At 39.3% G+C, this 25,190-nt stretch overlaps 1 protein-coding gene across 1 annotated transcript in view; it reads left to right on the top strand.

The window, feature by feature from the left end:
• Positions 1-25,190, top strand: part of GLG1 (golgi glycoprotein 1) — a 146,526-nt gene that overhangs the window by 75,666 nt on the left and 45,670 nt on the right. Inside the window, exons 2-7 of the mRNA XM_020963748.2 lie at positions 6,043-6,075; positions 9,805-9,891; positions 12,013-12,228; positions 21,621-21,824; positions 22,771-22,842; positions 24,473-24,656. Of these exons, the coding sequence (XP_020819407.1) occupies positions 6,043-6,075; positions 9,805-9,891; positions 12,013-12,228; positions 21,621-21,824; positions 22,771-22,842; positions 24,473-24,656 (796 nt within the window). The remainder of the gene's footprint in view (positions 1-6,042; positions 6,076-9,804; positions 9,892-12,012; positions 12,229-21,620; positions 21,825-22,770; positions 22,843-24,472; positions 24,657-25,190) is intronic.

Raw genomic sequence — 25,190 nt, 5'->3', positions numbered from 1 at the left:
TTCACCTTGGGGAAATCACAGTTAGTGTTCTTCTACTTAGCTGCTATAATGGTTGCTTTAATTGAGGGCATTTAGACTCCTTTTCAGTTAGTTCATTCTAAAACTGATCTGCTTTGGCTCTAGCTTGTGTGGAATCATTAAGATGAGGGGGTAGAGAATAACAATCATAAGCTGAAAACAAGCTTTTTTCAAGTGCCTTGAAACAAAAGTAACTGTAATAAATGCATTTTTAAAAATTGATGTATGTCTTTCTAGATTTTATTGAATCTTAAACTGTCTGGACAAGAAGGCGTGGACAGTTCAGCTCCCTTATTTTATACTTGAGGGAATAATAATAGTTGACTTTTTTGTGCTCTAAGCATTATAAAGGGTTTTACATAATATGTCTCATTTCTTCTTCATGGTAACACTTTGAGGTTGATATTATCCCCATTTTACAAATCAGAGAACTGAAGCTTAAAGAAGTTGTAACTTGCTTATGGTCACATAATGAATGTTGGAGGTAAGATTCAAACCCAGGACTCTCCTGACTCAAAATCTAGAACTCTTTCTACTCAGCTATAACAATGGAAATGGAGACAACAACAACAACAAAATAAACCCTGAAAATAATAATAGATAATAATAGACAACACCAATAAAGTAGCAGAAATCAAAATAATGCCCCCAAATCACCAGCATTTTTGTGTAGCGATAATAAAATTTAGAAGAAAATGATAAAAAAAAAAAGGAGATACAATTTTAACAACAACAAAATGTATAACATAAGTTACTCCTCTAAGACATATCAATACTTATAGAATCACAGTTAAAACACTTTTTAAAAAAATAAAATATTACTTAAATAGTTGCAGACATATCCGTTGTTAATGGTTGGGCTATGTCTATATAGTGAATATATATAGTCTATATAGTAAATAGATATGTGTGTGTATGTTTTTGTGTGTGTAAATTAATGAGTTCAGTCTTATATAAAACTACCAAATGGCAAATTTATAGAGCTAGATAATAACATTTATATGGAAAAACAATAGAACTGGAAGCACAAGGTAAATAGTGGGAATAATACTTGCAGACCTTAAATTGCACCATAAATCAAGATTATTTGGTACTTACTGGCCTTAGAGTGGCCTTTTCCCAATCCTCATCCTCTTTGACCTCTCTGCAGCTTTGGGCATTATCAGTCACCTTCTTCTGAACATTCTTGCCTCTCAAAGTTTTCATGACATTGTTCTTTCCTTTTTCTATCTCTCTGATCCCTCCTCTTTTCAGTCTCCTTGCTAGACCTTTATCTAGGTCCTCTACTTAACCAAGGGTGTCCCCTAAGGTTCTGTCCTTGGCCTACCCTCTTCTCTCTCTACCCTGTTTTGTTTGGTGATGTCATAAATTTCAGTGTTTTCAGTTATCATCTCTCTGCAGATGATTCCCAGATCTTTTTATTCAGCCCTCACCTCTCTCCTAACTTTCAGTCTTTCATTACCAACTACCTTTTGGAAATCACGAACTGGATATCCCATAGACATCTCAAACTCAGCATGTCCCAAACAATTCATTATTTATGCCCCTAAAAACATTCCCTTCTTCTTAGCTTCTCTGTACTGTTGAGGGCACCAGCTTCCTCCCAATTACCCAGGTTCCCAACTTTGTTGTCATCTTCAACTCTTAATGCATTTTGAGTAATGGTCTGGATTCCAAAGTGCATTACAAGGAAGGGCACTTATGTTGTTCGGGGAAAACCTGAGGAATGTGGGATTCGGTATAAGTCTCTAGTCACACACAGCCTTAGTGTCCAGGAGAAGAAAGTACCTTTGAGATAGGGGGTGCCTGAGTCCAGACCTTGTGTTCCACTTTCTCTGAGACATACATAGTTCCAGAAGTAGAGGCGGCTGCTTACGTTATTAATCCTAGCATTGGTCAAAGACAGAATGTCTCAAGAACAAACCCCAGCTCAAGAGAGAGCAGCAAAAAGAAAAGGAAGGAAGCAAGCAAGCAAGCTTGATTGAAGGGCATGCCGTTTGAGGGAATGACAATAGAGTGTCTGGAGAGGGTGGACACAAGGCACAATCTCTCAAGTCCCAGGTACTATTGGGCAACCCAAACCCATAAAGTGCAAAAAGCTTTAGGGTTGACTGGAGTAAGGAGGACCAGACGTTGGGGGAAGGAGTGGGAATCAGGACGTAGGATATAAATCAGGGTTCAGGGGCTGATGCTGATTTGTATTGGGAAGAGACACCTAGGAAAGTGGGTGATAAAGGAGCTCCAGAGCCTCCTCTGTGGCTTATTATGTTAGTTGGGAGGCTACTAAAGTCCTTACAACTCCCTACTCTTACTCATCCCACATATCCAGTTTGTTGATAAGTCTTGTTTCTACCTTCACATTTCTTTTCTAGGTCCCCTTCTCTCTATTCCCATAATGTGACCACATGGTACAGGGCTCCATCACTTCATGACTATTGGAAGGGCTGCTGGTTGGTCTTCCTGCTACCCTTCAGTTGTGCTCCTCACCCTCTTCACTGAGTGCTAGTCACTTGGTAAATATTTGTAGATTCCTTGTCATTTAAAGGGCACAAATTTCCTCACAAATTAGGAAAGGAGAGAGGAAAAGGTGGATGTAAAATCAGGGCAGTGTTCCCCTTCTTCGTTGAGTTTCATCTGTCTCTTTCCATTCTAAGCTCAGAAGTAATCAAGACTTACCACCGATTCTGTCATTGTGGCATAAGAGTTAATCTGTCTGATAAAATGACTTAATCAAAGTCTCTGAGAAATGTGTCAGGCTGGGAGTGAAAACAGAGTACCAGCACCTAGTTTGGGTATTTCGGTGCTACGATTTCTGCTCATTTTACTAAATTGCTTTCTTGTCTTCAGCTAACCTGATAATCCTTAAAACTTGACAAAATCTAAGAATCTGAGTTTGAAGGGACTTTTGAAGCCTCCTAGTCTGACTTGTAGCTGAACTAGCTCCTTGCGATGTTTTCTTCCTTAGACTTAATCTGGACACCAACCCCGCAGACTCCAATGATAGAGAAGTCCATCGACATCTCAGTCTCTGTAGCCTCTTGGTTAACATACAGTTCCTCTGTTTTGCCTTCTCACCCCAAGGCAGCATGATTATCCTCCCCTGGGTTTTTGTGACTGCTCTTGGTTCTTCTACGACCTTTCTGAGGTTCAGCCATATCTTACGACCCCTAATTGTAGGTATCCATTGAGGTGTTTCCTCGGCCCACGTCTCTTCTTTCTTTCCGTTCTCTAATTGATGAAAACCTCACCAGTGCCTGTGGTTTTTAATGATCGTTTCCGTGCAGATGACTCCCACATTTTTCTGTCTCTCATCCATCTCCATAGTCTGAGTTTCTGTCGTTCTAACTGCCTGTTAGTTATTTCACACGTGACGGCCCATGGGTGCCTCCCATATCCACCCCTCTTTTGGCAGCTAGGTGTCACAGAGGCTAGAGTGTTGGACTGGTTTGAGAAGCCTTGAAGTGCTGTATACATGCTGAGTCTCTTGTTAGGCAGTGGTGCCACGTGTGGCGCGTTGGATTTGCGGTCAGGAAGATCTTAGACACTTGGCTCTAGCTGTGTCACACTTTGATCGGCTAGGTGGCCCATTACATAGAACATTGGCCCTGGAGTCAGGAGGGTCTGAGTTCAAATGTAGCCTCAGACACTTCCTAGCTGTGTGACCCTGAACAAATCACGTAACCCTGTTTGCCTCAGTTTCCTCATCTGTAAAATGAGCTAGAGAAGGAAATGGCAAACCACTCCAATATCTTAAGTGTGGTCGTGGAAATTCGGACACAACTAAAACAACTCAACAAATTGTGTGATCCTGTCAAGTCTCTGCCTCAGTTTCCCTCATCTGCAAAATGGGCATAATAATAGCACCTACCTCACAGCGGTGTTGTGAGGAACAAATGAGATGCTTTGCAACCTTAAATTACTGTGGGGGCAGCTAGGTGGCACAGTGCATAGAGCACCGGCCCTGGAGTCAGGAGGACCTGAGTTCAAATGTGGGCTGAGACACTTGACACTACCTGTGTGACCCTAAGCAGGTCACTTCACCCCTCCAAAAAAAATTACTATGTAAATGCCAGCTGTTGTTATTATTATTATTGTTGTTGTTGTTGTTACTTTTCTGTTGAGGGTACCACTTTTTATCCATTCCTCCAGGTGTGTAACTTTGGCAATATCTTTGATTGTAACTTGAACTCATATTACATATTCAGTGTTTTTGGAATAAAATTTTATTGATATCTTTTGTTTTTAAGTCATTTGCATTTCCCACAGCATCTTTCCCAAAGAGTTATTCCTTAAAATAAAAATTTTTTAAAGTTCTTCGTGGCCAGGCCTGTCCTTTATATGATTTCCCAACATTCATCATCAGGGTTTATTTTGTTGTTGTTGTTGTTGTCATCATTGTCTCCATTTCCATTGTTACAACAGCTTATCCCCATTCCCCACCTCAGCCAATTCTAGTGGCTTTCTGTTGCCTACCTCTAGAATGAAATAGAAATACCTCTCTTCAGCTGTTAAAGTCCTATACAGGTTGGCCCTAGCTGGTCTTCCAGCTTTATTGGACATGGCTCCTTCCCCACAATGTGTTCTAGCCAAACTGGCTTTCTGTCTATCTCCTATCTCAGTGCTTTTGCACCGATCATCCTGTGTTTCTCCCTCCTTTCCTCGACCTCACAGAGTCACATTTTTCCTTTGGGTTGCAGCTCAAACACCATCTTCATGATCTCCCCAACAGCTAATGTCTTTCCTCCAGATCAGCTTTGAATTTAGTGATTTTGTTTATTCTGTATATATTTGTATATGAATTTGTTTTCTCCCCCAATAGAATGTAGGCTCATTTTGCAAGTAAGAATTGCTATATTCTTTGTACTTGTTGTATCCCCAGCATTTAGCCCAGCATCAGGCAAATAGTAGGTACTTAAGAAGTACTTGTTGATTGGTTGATTTTAGTCATTGAGTATATTGTTTTCCTGGTTCTGCTTACTTCACTTCATATTAGCTTGGTTAAATCTTTTCATTCTTTCCATGTCTTCTAAGCTGCTTCCTTACTTTGATGGGAAATTTAAAAAAATTTTTGGGTAGCATTTGGTTTTTCACAATCTGAACTCATGGTATTTCTTAGGACATGGTGTGTGTGTGTATTTGATCCTGATATCTTAACTAAAGCCTACTAGGATTTATTTTGATGAATTCTTTTAGTACTCATATTGGATTACTGTGGAAACTTGAAGGGAATCAGAATAGTGGATTATTGTATTTAAGTCTTATTAAAATTGTGAATAATTTAATTAGTATACATTCATTTCAAATCCCATTTCAGATAATACCCAGTTCTTTAAACTTTGTCAAATCATATAGTTTTGTTTTTTTCTTCGAGGCAGTGGGGTAAAGTGATTTGCCCAGAGTCATACAGCTAGTAAGTGTCAAGTGTCTGAGGCAAGATTTGAACTCTGGTCTTCTTGAATCCAGGGCCAGTGCCCTATCCACTGTGTCATCTAGCTGCCCCGAATCATATGGTTTTTGAAAAAGCTAATTCCAAATTTCATTTTGTAGATTTTGTTTTTACAAAATGGGTATGTTAATGAAGTGGTCTACAGAGGAAATTTTCTGAATCAGATAACATTTTAAATTAGCTGAAGAAGCTTGTTATCGTTTTGTTTTTGTTTTTTCCAATATGAATTTTCATATGTGGAGAGTTAGCTTTAAATGAGCGCATCTGTATTATGCCTGACCATCTTCCTGTTCTGAAATGTTTAAGGAACCTACTCTCATCTATGAAGCAGTTATGTAGTTTATTTGTCTACGTCCCTCACACTTTACCATCTCTGGGTATGACTTGTGGCATCCCTTTCTTTAGAGTGGTGTCCCACACTCATTGGTCTTGAGTTTTATAAGTTTAGATGTTATTCCCTGCATTAAAGAACCTATTTTTAAAAGCATAGTGGGAATATGTGGGTTTTTATCTTTACACTCATTTTGACAGTGTTTTTATAACTTACATCTTTTTTCTTTTCCTGTTTTCTCTTCTAGCCTGACAATGAAATTTCATCAGATTGCAACCATGTAAGTATAGATTTCATGTGTGTTTGCTTTGAACCTTATGATTGTAGATATTGTAGGCTAGCTCCCTGGAGTTGTTCACTTAAAGCATTCTTAGTTACCTTAACAGAGGGCCATGTTCAACTTTTTCTTTTTTTTTTCCCCAGCTTTCTGATAGTACACATAGGCATTCCTTATTTTCAGGAATCTGGAAATGAAGAAAAGTGCATCTGTCAGATTGAATATATGAGATTTTTTTCCCTACATATTACATGAATTTAAATGGCATCTACAGAAGAATTGTAATGTTGAATCATCGAAGTTCTGTAAAACATTGTAAATGCTGAAACAAAAGAAGAGAAAAGGAGACTGTGTTTACAAACTATCACTTATGAGATTCAGTAACAAATAATCAAGTATTGATTGTATTTGTATTTCCCGTAAAAGAAAGATCTAGTAATATTGTGAATTATATTTTCTTCCTATTTTAATTTCTAAAAGGAACACCTTACCCCTATTATTTGTTGTTTATATTAAAATAAAGAGCGAAAGAATACTAGAATATTCAGCCATTGACATTATGCTCATTGGCATAGACTTGTCTTAATGAAAGGAGAATTTTTACTCACAAATCACTGAGTTAATTTACAGAGCACTATACTGTTTTGAGGCTTTCAGTATTAGCTTAGTGTGACGCTGAAGATATTCCAAAGGCTTTTGCTCTTGGTAGGAAATCCCTATCTAGTCTCATAATACGTCTTTATTTTACATTGAATGTTTCAGGCTTGTTCTGAGATTCATATTTATTGTTCTTTGCTATCTACCATTGTCTAAACTCTCAAACTGGCAGAAAGTTTTGTTCTGGACAGTTATTCTGTAAAAAATAGATGTGAGTAACAATGGGTCAGGCATAAGTAAGAAATATTTTTTAACTACAAGTATTTAGTATGTATCAAGCACCTTACTAGGTGCGGGGGCTGCAAAGATTCACATTAAATCACCTCTACCCTCAGCAACCTTATGTTCTATTGTAGGGCAGGATTTCTTTGCCAGAAGCCAAAGCTGTACTTTTCTAATAATGTGAATCACATCTATTATTGAAAGACCAGGAGAGCTAAGCTTCCTGACTCCATCAGCCAGAACTCAGTTTCTGATCACTAGTCATGTTAAAAAATTGATTTTTTTACTTGGAAGTTCTCATTAAGCAAACTTACTTAGTGAACAGTAGAATGGAAGATTGGCAGGCAGGTTTTGAGGCATCAGCTTTTATATCATTTTGGTTCTGTAGATTAATTGTTCAGTTGTGTCCAGTTCCTTGTGACTACTTTTAAGGTTCTCTTGGCAAGGGTACTGGAGTGGTTTGCCATTTCCTTCTCCAGCTCATTTTACAGATGAGAAAACTGAGGCAAACAGGTGGTTTACCAAGGGTCACGTGGCTAGTAAGTGTCTGAGGCTGGATTTGAACTGGGGTCTCCTGATTCCAGGCCTGCAGTGTATCTACTTCACTACCTAGCTGCCCCATTAATTGATATTAATTGATAGATTTTAATTAATACTATAACATAACTGTTATGTTTCTCATAGTGTCCTTGGGCATTAGTTGATCAAATGTAGCATGTCTCTGTTTTACAGTGGCTTCAAATTCTAGTTGATTGGTATTACCACTTTTTAAAACTAAAATCCTCTCACAGATTTGCCACTAACTGGTTCCTGTATTCATGTTTGTAGAGAGCCAAATGATGTGCTCCATATAAAATGTAATCTGGTATGAAAAGACTTTCAAGGGTGGGCAGTGATCCTCAGGATGTGTTCAGTATAGAAAATCCTCATTTAAGATTGGAGTTGAAACCTTTTTCGAGTGGGGCAGTGGTTCCGTTGGGATGCAGGTCTTCATCTTGAGTTCAAGATAACATTTAGATTTTACAGCATAACCAAATACTCAAATGACTGATGTATGCAAAGTAATAAAAATTCAATATCAAGAATATTGAATAGGGGCACTAGGTGGCGCAGTGGACAGAGCACCAGCCCTGGACTCAGGAGAACCTGAGTTCAAATCGGGTCTCAGACACATAACATTCGCTAGCTGCATGGCTCTAGGCAAGTCACTTAACCTCAGCTGCCTCACCCCCATCCCCCACCCCCTCAAAAAAAGAAGTATGATATTGTTTACTTTCAAGGATTCCTTCCCCACTCCACGTGCCTTGTATTTATTTCATATTTATTCTGTATGTATGTTCATATTGTCTTAGGAGATAAATATACATGTTCCTGTTTCACTTTTTTGTATTTGCTTTCCCAGTGCCTGGCACGTAGTAATTGCAGTAAATGCTTATTGGTAGAACATATAATCAAGTTGAGGTGTCAAGGCTTAAACATATAAAAGGATAATGTACAATGAACGTAGGATATTAATTTCCATGATGAGGTTTTATTCTGTTTTGAACAGGTGGCCTAGATATTTTCTTCTACAGTAATATTTCAAGGACTAGTGAAAAACCAAACCAAATATTGTCTACAAAATTTACTATGTTACTAAATTGTGGAAGAATCCAGGAAATAGAGAATCTAGCTCAAATAAACTGGCCTGTAACCTATAGGAATAAGTTAAATGGATTTCATTTGCAAAGGATTGAAAAATAGCCTGGGAACACAATGGTAGCATATTTTTGGAAAGATACATATATGGTCTTATTGTTTGAGGGTAAATCATGTGCCCCTAACAATTTGCTAGTCTCCCTAATAAAACGTTTATCATATCAGCCCATAGCGTGGGCTAGATGGTTGAATGCATATGCTGGCCATTTAAATCAATTGATGAATAGGTATGGAGTTCCTACTACATGTCCAGTAATGGATGTCTAAACATCAGTCACTTTCATGTCCGTTGTATCTCTTAGATTGCCTGGATTCTTTTCAGGTGCAGTTGTGTATAACTTGATGCTCTGCTGTGTCCTCCTCCTCCATTCTTTCCCATTTCATTTCCCCAGACTATTGAAGCTCTTGAATCTGTGCTTGAGCTTTTGCAATGACAAGGGAATGTTGAAAACACGGATAGGAGCACCTCAGTACTCTTTAAAGCATTTCTTTGTTGAGGAATAGATATTATTCCTGCTGGCCTTTGGAGAGGAAAATATCTCCCCAAAACCTTGTACTTATTTGGTGCCCTCCCCATTTTAGCCAAGCTCAAAAGACAAATTTTGGAGACTGCTTTTCTGTTTCTGAATTTGAATGTGGACAAGTTACTGGTTTGGTTCTAAGAACTGCCTGAACTGGGTCCTTTCATATAAAAAGGGCTAGAGGAAAAAAGATAGGTTCCTACTAGATGATGATTTGATTTCCCTCCGTAAAATTGACCTGTTGTTGACCCAGTGTTAATAAAGCTGATACTAAAACCCTGGAATCTGTGCTTAAAATTGGCATGTCCTATCTATGTTTTGTTTTTTCCCTGCATTTCCTCGCATTTGTAAAAGCTGTGATTATCTTGCTCTTTCGATGATTGAGTCCAAAGCTTTGTGTGTATTTTTGAAAGGTGTCTTATTAGTGGTTTTACTTTTATTCCCTCAGCATTTTTCTTCCTTACCGCTAAGAATGTAGTAACTTGTAATCTCAGTGTCTTCGTTACTTTGGGATATAGTTGTATTTTATCTGCCTCTCTAAAATGGACTCTTTTTCTTTTGCAGTAATTTAACTAGTAATGGTGCTAAATGTTCCATCATCTTAACCTGGCTTTTTTCCCCTCCTTTGCCCCAGTTATTATGGAATTATAAACTGAATCTAACTACAGACCCAAAATTTGAATCTGTGGCCAGAGAAGTCTGCAAATCTACTATATCAGAAGTAAGTTATAAATGAATTTGTGGGTGGGTGGGATTTGCTGGGGAAAATATTTATATGCTAGACCAAATGTATAAGGGAAAGAACTGATAACGTTTTCCTTTTTATGTAATTTGTGCTTGTTTTTTTGTAGGGTGGGGTGGAGTTGAGATAAAAAGCCAGTTAGAAGCTTTATAAAGCAGGATAAGCCAATGGGCTAAAAATACTGTACAGAAAAAGCTCACCATGTGACTACTGTTCTTCCTTAGGACCTGCTTGATTCAAACTGGAAATCATGAAGTCTTTTTGATAGCCAAATGAGTCCCCATAAAATTCACTAACAAAATAGCTGTTCTTGCTGCTGTATTCTCAGATTTTACAGCCCACCTGGGCCTGAAGCACATTAAATGTGGTCCCCAAACATTGGGGTCCCAGAAAGCACCCTAACATTGAAGTTACTGGTTCTTTTCTTCTTCTTCTAAAAAAAAGTTCTTTGGGCTTTTTCCTCTAGCCATACATGGGTTTGGTGGTTTTTTTTGTTTGTTTTTGTTAGGCAGTTGGGGTTAAGTGACTTGCCCAGGGTCACACAGCTCATAAGTGTCAAGTCTGAGGCTGGATTTGAACTCAGGTCCTCCTGACTTACATTTCCAACAATTCAGTCTTGGACCATAGAGGCAATAGGAGATGACATTCATAGTAGAACTCAAACATATGGTGCTGCCAAATTTGGCAGATATGATAATATAATAGTAGTATTACCTTGATGTTGTATAAAATCCATCCTGATTGGCAATCAATATAACACAAAAATATTTGGGCTGAAAGTAAGTTGTAGGGGCCCGTCTCATTTTAGATGGATAGTCTTATGGGCCGGGTCCAGAGCAGACCTTCCAATAAAGTGGGGAAGAACCTGTCCTATTTTCACATTTTGTTAGAAAAAGCAACTTCTACTGTCCAAAATTAAATACCCCTACCCATGCCACAGTTAGAGAGTATCTAATTGAAATTCCATTTATAAGAGCCTAGCACTGTACTGGTCACTAATGATATGCTTGATGATGAGTCTCTTTGTGACCTTCTGAGGTCTTAGGTTTTGGAAGAATGAAGAGTAAGGGTGGTTCTCTTTGCTCAGTAGAGAGTTAATGCTGGAGCCAGGTAAAGGACATAGCAGCAGTCAGGGGGTTCCCTGACTCTCTCATCTCTTGGTTCTGAGAGTTCTGGCTTCCAAAGAGCAAACAAGTACACAGGAAACTCTCTGGGCTCATTTGCTTGTGCCACAATTACACCAAATGCTGTCTGCTTTTCATTTGTCTGATGTCATTAATGGAGCTCATTTCATACTTGTAATACATTCTGAACTTGCTCTGTAATAGCAGTGATAGTAGAATCGATTGGGCTCTACCTCTTCGAAGTGCGATGGCAGGTCTGGCATAACTAGTCTTCTAATAGAATCCTAATGACTTCACACAGTACTAATTTGTGGCGAATTAGGATAGAAGAGGCCCCACCTGAAGATACATGCCTGACCTGTGATGGAGCTTGTAACTACCCAGCTGCAACACCCGCAGCAGTACAGAATACTTGTCGTACCCATTACATTCCCATTGATCTTAGGATTTTTGCCAAGTAACTATAATAGCCTGAATACCAACTTGAAAATGTGATTGTCTCAGGCCATTGTGAGATTTAGTTTTGATTTTACTGGATTTGAAACATACTTTTAAGCAGAAATGATGCAAAACATGCAGCTATCCCAAATAAGAAAGAATGTGTTTTCTCTTTTGCTTAACAAGCTATGAGTTTAACCTGAAACAGCAGTCTGCTTCCCTCTGCACTGGATTAGGGCATGAAATCATTACTGCCAGCTTCACATCTTGTTTCTGGATTTTCAGATTCCCTAGAGATTGCTCCCTAGACCAGTTAGAGCCACTGTATCCTTTGCCTGGCTTGAAGAATCACTAAGCAGTTTTATGTATCAAAACTTGAGCTGTTAAACCATCTCTTCAGAAGCAAGTTCTTTGGCTGAGCTAAAAATCTTAAGTGTTGCTTGTAGAGGGCACAGTGATGTGAATCCATCTAAAACACCATTAATGTTATTTAAGATTAACATAACCTGCTGATTTAAAACTATTTTCTTTTGAACAGATTAAAGAGTGTGCTGAAGAACCAGTTGGGAAGGGCTACTTAGTCTCCTGTTTGGTGGATCATAGAGGCAACATTACCGAATACCAGTGTCATCAGTATATAACTAAGATGACAGCCATTATCTTCAGTGATTATCGTCTGATCTGTGGCTTCATGGATGACTGCAAAAATGACATCAACATTTTGAAGTGTGGCAGCATCCGTCTTGGAGAAAAGGTATCCACAACATCATAATGGCCAAAAGGGTCTCTTGGATTTACAGGATTTAAAAGATTTAGGAACCCAGTGTTACAGAAATTAAATATATAATAGGGCCATAGAGGTCTCCAGCCCAACTTTCCCATTAAAAAAACCCAAAAAACAGTCACAGCTGCCTCCCCTTTCTCTGCCTCTGGAGTGATGGGATTAAAATTTACACTAGTTGGGATGTCTTTAATGGCCAGGATCTGAGCCCTGAGGCTGTTTCCTCCTAAGAAATAGAATGGGGAAATGGAAGAAGCCTTACATAGCAGCCACAGTCTGGCCTTCCCTTAACCATCTTATCACACTGTTATGTGACTACCCATTCTATAAATCTCTGAGTTACTGTTCAGGAAAATGTGTTCTTATCTCTTTCTTGAAATAGAGAATGTGGAGATATGGTTTATCTGGTTTGCTTTATAAAGTATTTTAAATATTTATCTGAGGCATAGGAAGGAGAATTATTCTGTGCTTAAGAATCTTCAAAATGGTGAGGTAGTTCTTAATTATTAATCAAGAAGCATTTATTAAGCACCTATTCACTTTGCTGAAGGAACCTGCACTTAGACAAAAACAATAGTGCCTGTCCTCAAGGAGTTTACATTCCAGTGGAGGAATATAAACCTATATAATATAAATATGTGCATATTTAGGTTTATATAAAATAAATGCAATTTCCTTGGGAGGGGACAAGGCCAGGCCCTTTGTCTAGAAGATAACACTTGAGTATAATTTTTAAGAAAATCTGTGGTTCTAGTAGGCAGAGGTTTGGAAGGAAACAAGGCACATAACCAGTGCAAAGGCATAAAGATGGCAGATGGCATATCGTGTGTGAGGGGCAGCAGGTTGGCCAGTGCGGTTGGACTGTCTGGTGCATTGGAGGGGCAGGAGAAAGTAATGTTTAATGGATGGGAAGTAGCCACTTCTTGAAGAGTTTTGAAGGCTAACAAGGGGCTTCTGTGTGATCTGTTGTACTGAGCAGAAATTAAGTAGTAGTACTGAGTGGCATTCTCAGAACCTCTCTTTAGGAAAATCACTTTGTAGATGATGTATTGGAGAGCAGGTCAGGCTAGAGGCAGGAAGAACCACGAGAAGACTCATAACAGTGCAGCAGAAGGTGATGGTGGCCCAAGGAGACCAGAGGGAAAGAGTGTACACAAACAGGAAGCTTTGGCCCCCGGTATGATAGGTGGGTGGGATGAATGAAATGAATCATGGCAAGATTGGTTACCAGCTGTCTGTCTGTTTTACCTCCACAATTATCACATCCCTTCCTTTTTCCCCATTTCATGAATTAGACCCTCCTTCCCTCACATCTCAGTTATTTCGATAGCTTCCTACTTGGACTTGCTGCTTCTGTGCTCTTCCGTCCTTCCTTTCACCTCTCCAATCCAGCCACTTCACAGGTGCCAAAATAATCTACAAAAGTATAAGTGTGACTTTGCTATTCTCCCTCTCAGGATTCTTCAGTAGCTTTCTGTTCCCTCTGAAATAAAAGGATCAATGTGCCACTGAAAGCCCTTTACCATCCAACCTCAGCCCATTTTTCGGATCTGCTTTCCATTCTTCTTTTTGTAGTCTGTGTTCCACCATACTCTCCTGAAATGGCTGTCATTCTGGTGCAGGCCTTCATCACTTCGCCCTGAATTACTGTCTCCCAGCCATAGTTTTCCTCCCACTAGTCACTGACCTTCGTAAAGTTGCAGTCTGACCACGTGCCCCGCCTCCTCAGTAAAGGCCAGTGGTTTCCTGCGACTCCTAGGATCAACTATGAGATACACTTCCCATCTTAACACCACCCTGTGTACTCTTCGATCCAGTGACTCTGGCTCTCACCCCTGCCTGGAATGCTTGCCTTCCCCTCCATGGCCTCTTGGCTTCCCTGCCTTCCCTCAGATCTCAGAGAAAATCTCATCTTCTCTAGGCAACCTTTCCTGATCTCCTTTCATGCTGGTGCCTCCCATCTCTTAGTTTTTTCTAGTTTATCCTGTGTAGAGTTTGCAGGTAGTTATTTGCACATCATCTCCCCGATTTAGACAAAGAGCTCCTTGAGAGGAGGAGCTGTCTTTTGCCTTTCTTTGTACCTTCAGACTTAGCACAGTGCCTGGCACATAGTAGGTGCTTCTCTCACAATTGCAAAGGCTCTAAAACATAAATATATGTGGGCAGAAATACAGTTTATCTTTGTGGTAATCAACATAATTGACTAGTATTATTTCAGGTTGTTTCCTGTTGTTTCTGAATCATCAATGCATGATACATTTGTGCCAACTTACAAGGGTCCAAAAGTCTGAGAAAAATAGATTGAATTAGTATGATATGACAGACATGAGGATTTTTCTAGCATGTTGGAGTGTAAACTGATGGCACGTTTGTTTGTGTCCATTTTGCCCATGGATCTCCCCTTTTTTGTGATGATCCATTTGTCTGTATCAGATAGAGTTAAAAACATTGAGGACTTTCTTGCCCTTTTTTGACCCAAAGATGGACTGATGTTCCTGACCCCTGTTTTCCATGTGCTGCTTCCCAGACAGGCCCAATTGCTGTAATCAATGATGCTGAAGAAGCATGCTGTGTGCTCCTAAAAAGGAGCTTCTCTGAAGTCTATTAATCACCTGAGAGAGGCAAACTGATGTTAATGTTTCCCTCACTTGTCTTGAGGCAGCCTAGAAAATGAAGAATTCGGTGCACCTAATCAGATGTTAGAGGGCAGATGATCAGATGCAAACCTGCTGCTAGTGATAAAATTGAATTTCTCTATTGTCAGTAGTGGTGAGGTTTGAATTCTTGCCCTCCAATGGCCAAAAGGACGTCCATCCTCTCCTACTAGCTACTGTGATAACTTAAGTACATTATTTAAAATGAAAATGAGTATATATTCAAAATACACATAAACTAAACTTCAGAATAAAAATCATGTAAAACTAAAAGGGGGAGGTTCTCAATTTAGGATATTAATTGTAGGTCTTGGCTTACATTATTACTTTTATTCTTAATGAGTGAACAACTTTACCCATGAATTTAAACAGTTGACTCTCATTTTTTCCTGTGCCCTATGGAGATAGTTAGTGGTAGACTCCACTTTCCAAAAGTGAAAGCTGAGCAGTGGATAAAGACTTCTTAGCAGGAATTAGACCTCTCTTAGCTTCTTATCTATAGTTTTTAATCTTTGGTAGAACTAGAGAAGAATGAAGGGGGAATAAAATGTTATCTCTTCCACTCTTAAATTCTTATAGCAACAGTTATGAGGCAGTTGTCTTCTCTAGTGGATATGTGCAAATCCAATGTACAATACTCGGTTTACTAGAAGCATTGTCATTTTTCACCATCTTACCAAATCCAGGTTTTAGTTCTGTAACTAAAATTTTTTTCTAACCATATAGTCCTTATAGTTTCAGGGATTTGTATACAAATGTGCAATTTTTGTTCATTGTTTTATTCTTTTTAAAAAATTCTTATATTTTCAAATATTTATGTGTGTGAATTCCTAAATAAATTACTCAAATAGGAAAAATGGTTAAAGCTGAGACTCTCTGGGAAATAAATTTAGTTTGAGAATCATGGAAATTGGAGCTTAGAGGAGAAGTCTATCTGAAAACTATAGAAAATAAAATGATTTATGATGAAAGTGGTATTGTGGCCCTAGCTTTATAGTATGATACCTCAGTCACTGCAATTAAACTTTATATTCCTTAGGGAGTACTCAAACTGTGAAAGTGGTTGACTTTATTAAGAAGCAAATGGAGCCATTAAAAAATATAATGGCACCAATATTAATATTACACTTTTAAGATATACATACACACACACACACACACACACACACACACACACAGAACAGACACACACCACACACACACACACACACACACACACACACCCTTAAGTATGCAGAGGAATCGCCCAACTAACTTCAAAGTCATCATCTCATGTAACTGTTGTCCAGAAATATCAAAACAGGATTGCATTGGAGGGTGGGGGTGGTGGCAGGTTGTGCTCAGTGGAAGGGAAAGTTTATTATGGCAGTTTGCCATGAGAGCTGACCATTTACCAGAGACCCCTTCTGTCCTGATGGGCTCAGGACAGCCCCTGTTGTGTTTCACTTTATTCTCTGGCCATCTTCTGTTTTTCTGCCTTGATGCTCAGGCCAGAAGCCATGTCCAGGCGTCTAATGATGAGATAGTTAGCTCCAGATCTCTTGCCGTGGGACTCTACTTCAGTCCAGCAGATACAGAGAGCGCTGAGTATTTTATAAGAATCTGTGAGAAAGCACACTAAGCCTCTCCCCACTTGCGTTTTTAGAAACATTGAGAAAGCAGTCTTAAATCATCTTAGTTTAAAGCCCAGCCACTTTCTTTTAAGGAGCTGTCTGTAAAGTCAGAAGGAAAACTGAGATTCAGGGAAATGGACTAAATTGTACTGGACTTAGACCAGGAAGTCACTCCATTCTTTATCGCTATGCCTTAACCCAGTTAGGCTTATGATCATTGTAAGAGAAGGAAGGACTCTTTGATTACTTTAGTTCATGGAAATATTCCTTGGGTTTACCTTTGACCCCAGGTTAAGAACCTCTGGCCTAGAATCTTGCAAAGCTAATCAAAAGCCTTTAACATAAAATGATTCACGTCTGCCAGACTAGAAGCCACAGGGTACATCTGTGTCACAGACAGAATGGCAGGAGAGAGGCACAGAAATTCACAAGAGACAACATCAGAGAAGCCAGCAATAAAACTCAGGGCCTTAGTTGTGTGTAGTCGAGAAAACTGAACACAAGGGGACACATTTGGCCTGAGAATGATTACTGAGACTTGGGGTAAAAGCTACGACCAGATCATGTCTTTGGAATGGAGATACAGTAAAAAGATAACACCTATGGAGGGAAGGGTGCTGACAAGCACTGAGGTTAAGATCAGAGGCAGAAACAGAAGCAGTATTGTCATTGGAGTCTGAGCTAAAAGAAGAAATGGAGGAGGAGTTCAGGAAATCAATGATAAGCCCAGCTTGGAGGTATTATGTAAGTAATGGGGGACTTCACCTGTTTTTCTGCTATTTCAATAGATATTTGTCTTTCCTGATCAGTAGCTTAGGTGGGTGTAGTGAAAAATAAAATTTGCATGAAAATATTTTAGTCATCTTAAATCATTCTGCTTTTTGATATGGACTTCTTAGCTCCTTTTACAGCTACAGCTGTTTAAAGATCATTTGTGGGAAATACATGGGGGATAGGAGGAGGAGTGGGTTTCAGTATATAATTATTTTCAGTAATTACAGTTCAGAAGTTCCATTGGACCCTCTGTTTTCTGATATGACTCCATTATTAATATTTTCACTTTGTGTTCTTTGCCCCTGAATTCTCCTTTCTGTCCTTCTTACCCTCTTTGCCAAGATAAAGTGGGGTTCAGTGAGACAGACAGAAATCGATCAGATTACTTGGTATATATTTTACTATATACTATGTATTTTATTATTATATAAATTTCTCTGTTCTGCTGGATTTTTGTTTTCTTTTAAATTAGCACTATTTAAATCAGTCTGACTGTTGATATGCCACGTTTAGGCTTAGGACTTAATTTGTCCGTTTTCCCCAGGCATTCATATAGATGAGCTTTTGTCGGGTTTTTTGTGTATCTGTAGAAATGGAGGCTAGGGGGAAGGAGAGGAGGGTGATTAGAAAGAAGTTGGAGAGAAAAGAGGGGTGCAGGAAATAGAGGGGGCCTTCGGAAGTAAACCTTTGATTCCCCTAGATTCTTGGAGTCTAGCAGTACATAATTCCGTGTGGTGCCCAGCTTGAGGCCTGTCCTTCCTCACTCTTTTCAGGCCACTTTCCCAGCATCTGCCCTAGGATGTTAACTCCTTGTGCTGCTTCCAGCTTGAGGCCTGGGCTCTGCTCTCATTTTTTCCTGCCTTGCCTCCTACTTAGAGGTTTCCAGGCAGAAGTTAGATAAATACTTTTGATGGTATTTTATTCGTTCCAATTACATGTAAAGACAATTTTAAACATTCTTTTTTTGTAAAATTTTGAGTTTCAAATTTTCTCTCTCTTCCTTCCCCTCTCCCTAAGTTAGTAAGCAGTTTGATATAGGTTACATTTGTGCAGTCATGTAAAACATAGGATAAACACTTTTAGCAGTGTGTAAAAGTTTCAAGTATCCATTGGACTAAGGTGGACTCCAGGATGCCTTCTAACTCTGCCAGCTCTCTGTCCTATCCCCTGAGAGCCCTGTGTCTGCCACGGTGACAGCAGGGCAGTAAAGCAATCTTAACATGTTACTGAGAGAGACAGATGTATTTTTAATGTTTTGATGGTTTGTTTTATGTTAAATACTATTGGCTGTGAAATAGAAAGTTCAAAATAATTATTACAGGGGGCAGCTAGGTGGCGCAGTGGATAGAGCACTGGCCCTGACGTCAGGAGTACCTGAGTTCAAATCCAGTCTCAGACACTTGACACTTACTAGCTGTGTGACCCTGGGCAAGTCACTTAACCCCAAATGCCTCAAAAAAAAAAAAGACAAAATAATTATTACCTTATTTTTAGAAATACAAATTCCAGATTGAACCAGACGTGTTGGAGGAGCCATTAATTCCAGAATCGTTGCCTTTCTCAATTAGCCGTTCTCTGGCTTACTTCTGGATGTCACTTTCCCTTTCTGGTCTTGCTGTAATGACCAACATTGCCCTCCCTTCTTTCCTTCTCTCCTGTTCTTCCTCCTTTTCCTCCCTCCTTCTTCCTCCTTTTTTCTCTCTCTTCCTTTTCCTCTTTCCTGCCTCCTTCTCTCCTTACCCCTGAGATCATACCCTGTACTCAGAAAAGGCACACACTCTTCCATTTGTGTCTGGTAAGCATTTTCTCATGAGATAAGGACTAAAGATATCATGCACAGTAGTTCAGGTGAGACAGAGATGTAGGCAGGTAAGAATCAGCACAGGATGGGGTAACAGGTTGGAAAGGTACTATAGGCAGAGGTTCCCAGAAATGTCTGTTATCAGACTATTCCCCAACTAAATGGCAAACAAGATCTGAATTGATTTTTCTGTGGGCATTATGCTCCTTAGTTTATTTCCCAAAAGAATGACAGGATCAGGGTAGTGCTAGTAAACATATGACCTAACATTTCCCTGGCAGAAAGTTTTGGATTTCAGCACTTCCTGACTACAATGTGCCTTTCCCTCTTAGGCACAAGTTCTTGTCTCTGCTTTTTTGGCTGCTTCGTTTATGTTGGTCTCTCAGCACCATTAGCCCCAACACAATATTTTTAGCTAGATCATTTAGAACAAGGCAACAATCTGCTTTCCAAGTTCTGTTCCCTGCCCCTAAGCCTTTTGCCTTTGTCTGAGATGAGAGGCCATGTGGCCTGGTGAAGAGAGCCACCCCAGCCCCCAAACAGATCTGGGCTCAGATTCCACCTCTGATGTAACACGGTGTCTGGGACCTTGGCTGAATCACTTCATCTCTCCTATTCAGTTCTGTAAGTCACAGAGTCCACACACCTGTGCTGCCCGGAATGTCTTCACCTGGCAGTTCCCTAACTCAGTGAGATTAGGATCCGGTCCCTAACCCCATTCTAATATGTAACCAAAAAACCTCATTTCCTTTTCTGTCCAGTCCTCCAGTAGTTTGTATGCATCAATAAAGGTTAGATTCATAGTATTGGAAAGTATCTTCTCTTTTGATAAAGTAGATGTTCCAAGTACAAAAGTAGGGACTTGAATAGAAAATATTTCTGGGAAGTTTCTTATGTGCCATTAACACAGCTTATGTTTGCTGACCAGTCTTCTCTTCACAAAGTGCTGAGATGCAAAATAGCAACTTGTTGCCATGGTGATCAAGCAGCTATGCAGTTAAAGATAATTGGATGATCTTAGAAAAATACTCAAAAGCAGTGTGCTTAAATGGTGGTAATCTAATTGTTAAATCACATTAAGACAAAACCAGACCCATGGGAGGAAAGTATTATCACTCTGAATTCTGTATGTTTAAGTGTGTGAGGCCAACAGTATGGACAGGAAGGGAATAAGAACAGTGACCTCAGGCTTCACTCAGCTCTCCTGTTTTGACTTTCCTATTTCTCTCTCTCTTTAGCCTGACTAGACGTATAAGTATTTGAGAACCAGCTGCTCCATGGGAGGAATGAAGATTGCCACAGCCCAACACTTGGCACTGAACAAAAGTGTTTCTGTATTAGTATGAACATTGATTTCTAAAATAGCATAATTTTGTTGAGACAGTTAAAGTGTTCACCTTGAGGGTTTTATTTTTTACATTCCTATTAGACATTTTCACATTAGTGATGTTGTAAGAATTAGAACCACCAGAAAGAGGAAACAAAACTCAACAGAAGAGAAAAAAAATAGCAAATAGTATGCTTCAGTCTGCATTCAAATTTCATAGTTCTTTCTTTGGATGTGGATAGCATTTTCCATCATGAGGCCTTTGGAGATGTCTTAGATCCTTGTATTGCTGAGAAGGGCTAAGGCTATCAACGTTAGTCATCGCACAACGTGGCTGATATTGTGTACGACGTTCTCTTGGTTCTGCTCACTTCACTCAGCAACAGACCATACAAGTCTTTCCAGGTTTTTCTGAAGTCAGCCTGTTCATCAATTCTTATAGCACAATAGTGTTCCATTACATTCATATATCACAACTTGTTCAGCCATTCCCCAATGGATGGGCATCCTCTCAATTTCCAATTCTTTGCCACCACAAAAAGAGCTGTTATAAATATTTTTGTACATGTGGGTCCTTTTCCCATTTGTATGATCTCTTTAGGATTTAGCCCTAAAAGTGCTATTGCTGGGTCAAAGGGTATGCACATTTTTATAGCCCTTTGGGCATAGTTCCAAATTGCTCTCCAAAATGGTTGGATCATTTCACAACTCTACCAACAATGTATTAGTGTTCCAGTTTTCCCACATCTCCAACATTTATCATTTTTTTTTGTTTTGTCATCTTGGCCAGTCTGATAGGTATGATGTGGTACCTCAGAGTTGTTTTGATTTGCATTTCTGTGATCAGTAGTGATTGAGAGCATTTTTTCATATGACTGTAGATTCACCTTGAATTTTTAAAAATGCCATTTCTTAATTCTAAAGGTGACCAACCCAACTGGTCCTGTGTCCATTTGCAACATTTAAGTAATTCTACTTTGATCAAGAGCTTCAGGTTCAGGAGTGCCACATGATAGTTAGGCTCTTTGGTTTCTGATTAACTGTGAGTTTCAGCACCATTTTTTCTAATTGACCTTTATTTGAGACCCTACCTTATACTTGGGTGTGAAGTACAGAATGCTCCCAGTACTTTAGAAAGCTAAAATAAAATCATGTAGCACAGAATCTCTGGTTTTAGGGTATCTGTTGTGTTTCAGGATGCACATTCACAAGGTGAGGTGGTGGCCTGCTTGGAGAAGGGCCTAGTAAAAGAAGCGGAAGAAAGAGACCCCCGGTTTCAAGTCTCAGAACCTTGCAAAAAAGCCATTCTTCGTGTGGCTGAGCTGTCCTCAGATGATTTCCACTTGGATCGGCATTTATATTTTGCTTGCCGAGATGATCGGGAGCGTTTCTGTGAAAATGTGAGTCAGCTCAAAAGTGAATTTTTCTCTTCTTTCCTTCTTTTCTTTTTTTTTCCCAGGCCCCCCCCCCCCGAAAGATCAAACCTTCACCCTAAGAGAAACCATTAGAATCTAGATTGGATGAGGTTGGCATGAGGAATATGATAAGGGTTAGTCAGTTTGTTTTCATTGGTTTCTCGTGGCTTCAAGCATTGTCCATGCCACTCTCAGCATACTATTTCTGAGTCCCTTTTTCCTCTGTCATCTTTAGGGATGCCAACTTACTTTATTATTGAATTTCCCATCCTGAAAGAGACCATTTGATAATTATATTCTGATCTTCTCCAAAGAAGTTGTTTTTTAGCTCTTCTTGGCCATCGTTTTGCTGTGTTTGCTTATGCTTGTTTTTCCCTATGCCAGAGTACTGGCAAGCTTATTTTCGTGCCAAGAATTGGGTGGTGCCCTCCAAATGCTTTAGCAGAACTCTTGTTTTACTAGTATCTCATAAAGAATATCTTGTGGCCGCCCTTTGAACAAAGACTGTCAGTGAAATGTGTTTATTGCAGCTCCGCACATAGCTTGAATTAAAAACTGTAACAATCATTGTCATTTTGTTGACTTTCCCTTAGAGGGCTGTAGAAGGATAACTAAATCCAATGTGAGTTAATTTTTTTCTCTTAATTAGCAGTTTTTATGTGAACAAGTGACAGCAGCCAAGGATGGCAGGAAGGAAATTCAGACTTCATTTGCTCTCTGCAGCCCTCAAATCTCTGTGGTCAGTCCCAAGTCCTAACTGACACTAATAGCTGAGCCATTTGTCCAAGTGCACTTGGCATTTTAATGGCTTTAAGGGCAGATTTTCCGTGTAAGAGTGCTGTTGTGATGTGGTTGGTGCTCAGTATAACTCCTTGGTTTATAAATTAGCCTGATTTGGTAAAATGACTAATGTATATTTCCCATCTTTCAGACGCAGGCTGGTGAAGGCAGGGTATATAAGTGCCTCTTCAACCACAAATTTGAAGAATCGATGAGTGAAAAGGTGAGCATGGTTCTGAAATAAGCAGATCTTCCCTATTCTATCTCAAGGACCTTTCCCCTGCTTCAGATACTCTTCAGCTTTCTCTCCTTACAGAACTTGCTCTGATAAACTCATTTACCACAACATGTAAATGACTGGTGAGACATAGTTTTCCCCTGGGAATTCATATTTTATGTAGCCAACACCCCTGTTTGGGGCTTTAACGTAAAGCAGTGAGTGATTGAAAAAGCAGTACTAAGATGGAGGTGTCTTGGACTTTGGAGTGAGAGGATTTACATGCAAGTCCCATTCCTGACTGCTGTTTGTAACCTCAGGCACATTTAACCTCCCTAATGCGAAGTATCCTCACTTGTAAAATGAGAAGGTTGGACCTCTAATGTCCCTTCCTGTTCTAGGTATCAGCAAGACAATGAGACATTATGTGATTTTGGAAGGAAAGGTGGCTTTCCCTAGTGCTAGTGTAATTAGTACAGTACTTACTCATGAAGCCAGTGCTCCACCTGTTCCTAGGTCATTGTCCATAATTTCCAGAAAGTGTGGGCTTAGAAAATCAGGTGGACCAAGAGAACGTTGTATACAGCAACAGCAATATTATTTTAAGAACAACTTTGAGCCAAGAAGACGTTTTGACTATTATAAATACGTAAATTAACTACAAAAGACATATAAAGGAAGATGCTATCTGCTTCCAGAGAAAGAAGTGATTAATAGAAGTATGTATAGAAGGATTTCACTTGCGCACGCACACAGACACACACACACACACACACACACACACTTGTGTCTAATGCTAGCCATCTCTAGGGCAGGGTTGGGGAGAGGAAGAAAAAAATTTACACGATAACTTTTATTATATATTTTAAAAAAGAATAACAAGCTGTACATAATAGATTTACAGTTTTATGTACAATCATCTTTTTTTAATACCATGTTATAGAAATGCTTATCTTATTCCACAAATTAGAAATAAAATAGTTTTTTTAAAAATAGTAAGAAAATCAGTTGGTACTACATGTATACATTTTAGCAGTTATCCCAATGTATATTCAAACTATTTGTTTTTGTCCCTGCTCTGAATATTCATCAGAAATCTTTTGTGGTTTTGAAAATAATTCTCTCAGCTCATTAACATTCTTGAACTGCTTAGGAAGTGATTAACAATATTAGTTTTGTGTATCCTTGTACTATCAAATCTTTTTAAAGATGTAAATCTCCATTTAATGAGTATTCAGATGATGAAACTTTCAGATAGTTATGCCACTTGCCATTTTCATTCTGGTAAGATTAGTGGTAAAGTCATTATGAATGGGTAAAGATGAATTTGTGTTGAGAGCACATGTTTGAGTCTCTCAGGCGTCTCATATCTGTGGCAGCTGCCCCTATGATAGCAAAACCAACTTGTATTTTTCCTCTAGTTCTTGTACAATAGTTTGCAACCTCACACGTTCATTGAACTTTAACCAGACTTGAAAGTAGCCGTTTTGTCACCAATCTCAGCTGATGAAACAACTGATAGTCCTAGTTGTGGATTTGCTTGTTTTAGAGAATACGTGTGGATAGCAGAGTAGTGTGTGTCTTTGTACCTCTTTCCGTTTTCTCCCTCACTTTCTTGCTCCTTTCTTTTTTTCAGTGTCGGGAGGCATTGACAACTAGACAAAAGCTGATTGCCCAAGATTACAAGGTCAGTTATTCCTTGGCAAAATCGTGTAAGAGCGATCTGAAGAAATATCGATGTAATGTGGAAAACCTTCCCCGGTCCCGGGAAGCGAGGCTCTCCTATCTTCTGATGTGTCTGGAGTCTGCTGTACATAGAGGTAGATAATCATGGTGTTTTTCTCAATTTTGTGCCTCTCTCTCCTTTTTGCAAGAAAAAACATTGGCATCGTGAAGGACGATCTCCTCCGGCAGATAGAAATGTAGTAGTCTGACAGCTTGGTTCTGATCTTAGAGACCAGGGTATTTCTTTTCATGCCTGTTCCTTTAGATTTAGGATCCCAGAGCACTAGAAATCATTGCCATTGAAATGAAAGGTTTGCTTTGTTTTAGCTTCATTTAAAGTCCTTTTAGATCAGTGATTCCTAATCTTGGTTTTTGCTACACCTTAATGGTTTCCCCTAGTTTTAAATTTTTCAGAGCCAGTTTGGTTTTATTTCACTTTTAATTTAAGGACTTTGTGACCCTTTTGCTGCAGTGACAATGACAACTTAAGCACAAGTTCAGTGGTATAAGAAATATCATTAGTGGGTAGAGCACTGTCCCTGGAGTCAGGAGGACCTGACTTCACAAGTGACCTCACACACATAACACTCACTAGCTATGTGACTCTGAGCAAGTCCGTTAACCCCGAT

Source organism: Phascolarctos cinereus, unplaced genomic scaffold, assembly GCF_003287225.1.
Source record: "Phascolarctos cinereus isolate Bilbo 61053 unplaced genomic scaffold, phaCin_HiC Scaffold_2;HRSCAF=192, whole genome shotgun sequence".
NCBI lineage: Eukaryota > Metazoa > Chordata > Mammalia > Diprotodontia > Phascolarctidae > Phascolarctos > Phascolarctos cinereus.
Note: the sequence above shows the minus strand (reverse complement) of the source record. Positions and strands in the feature narration are given on the sequence as shown.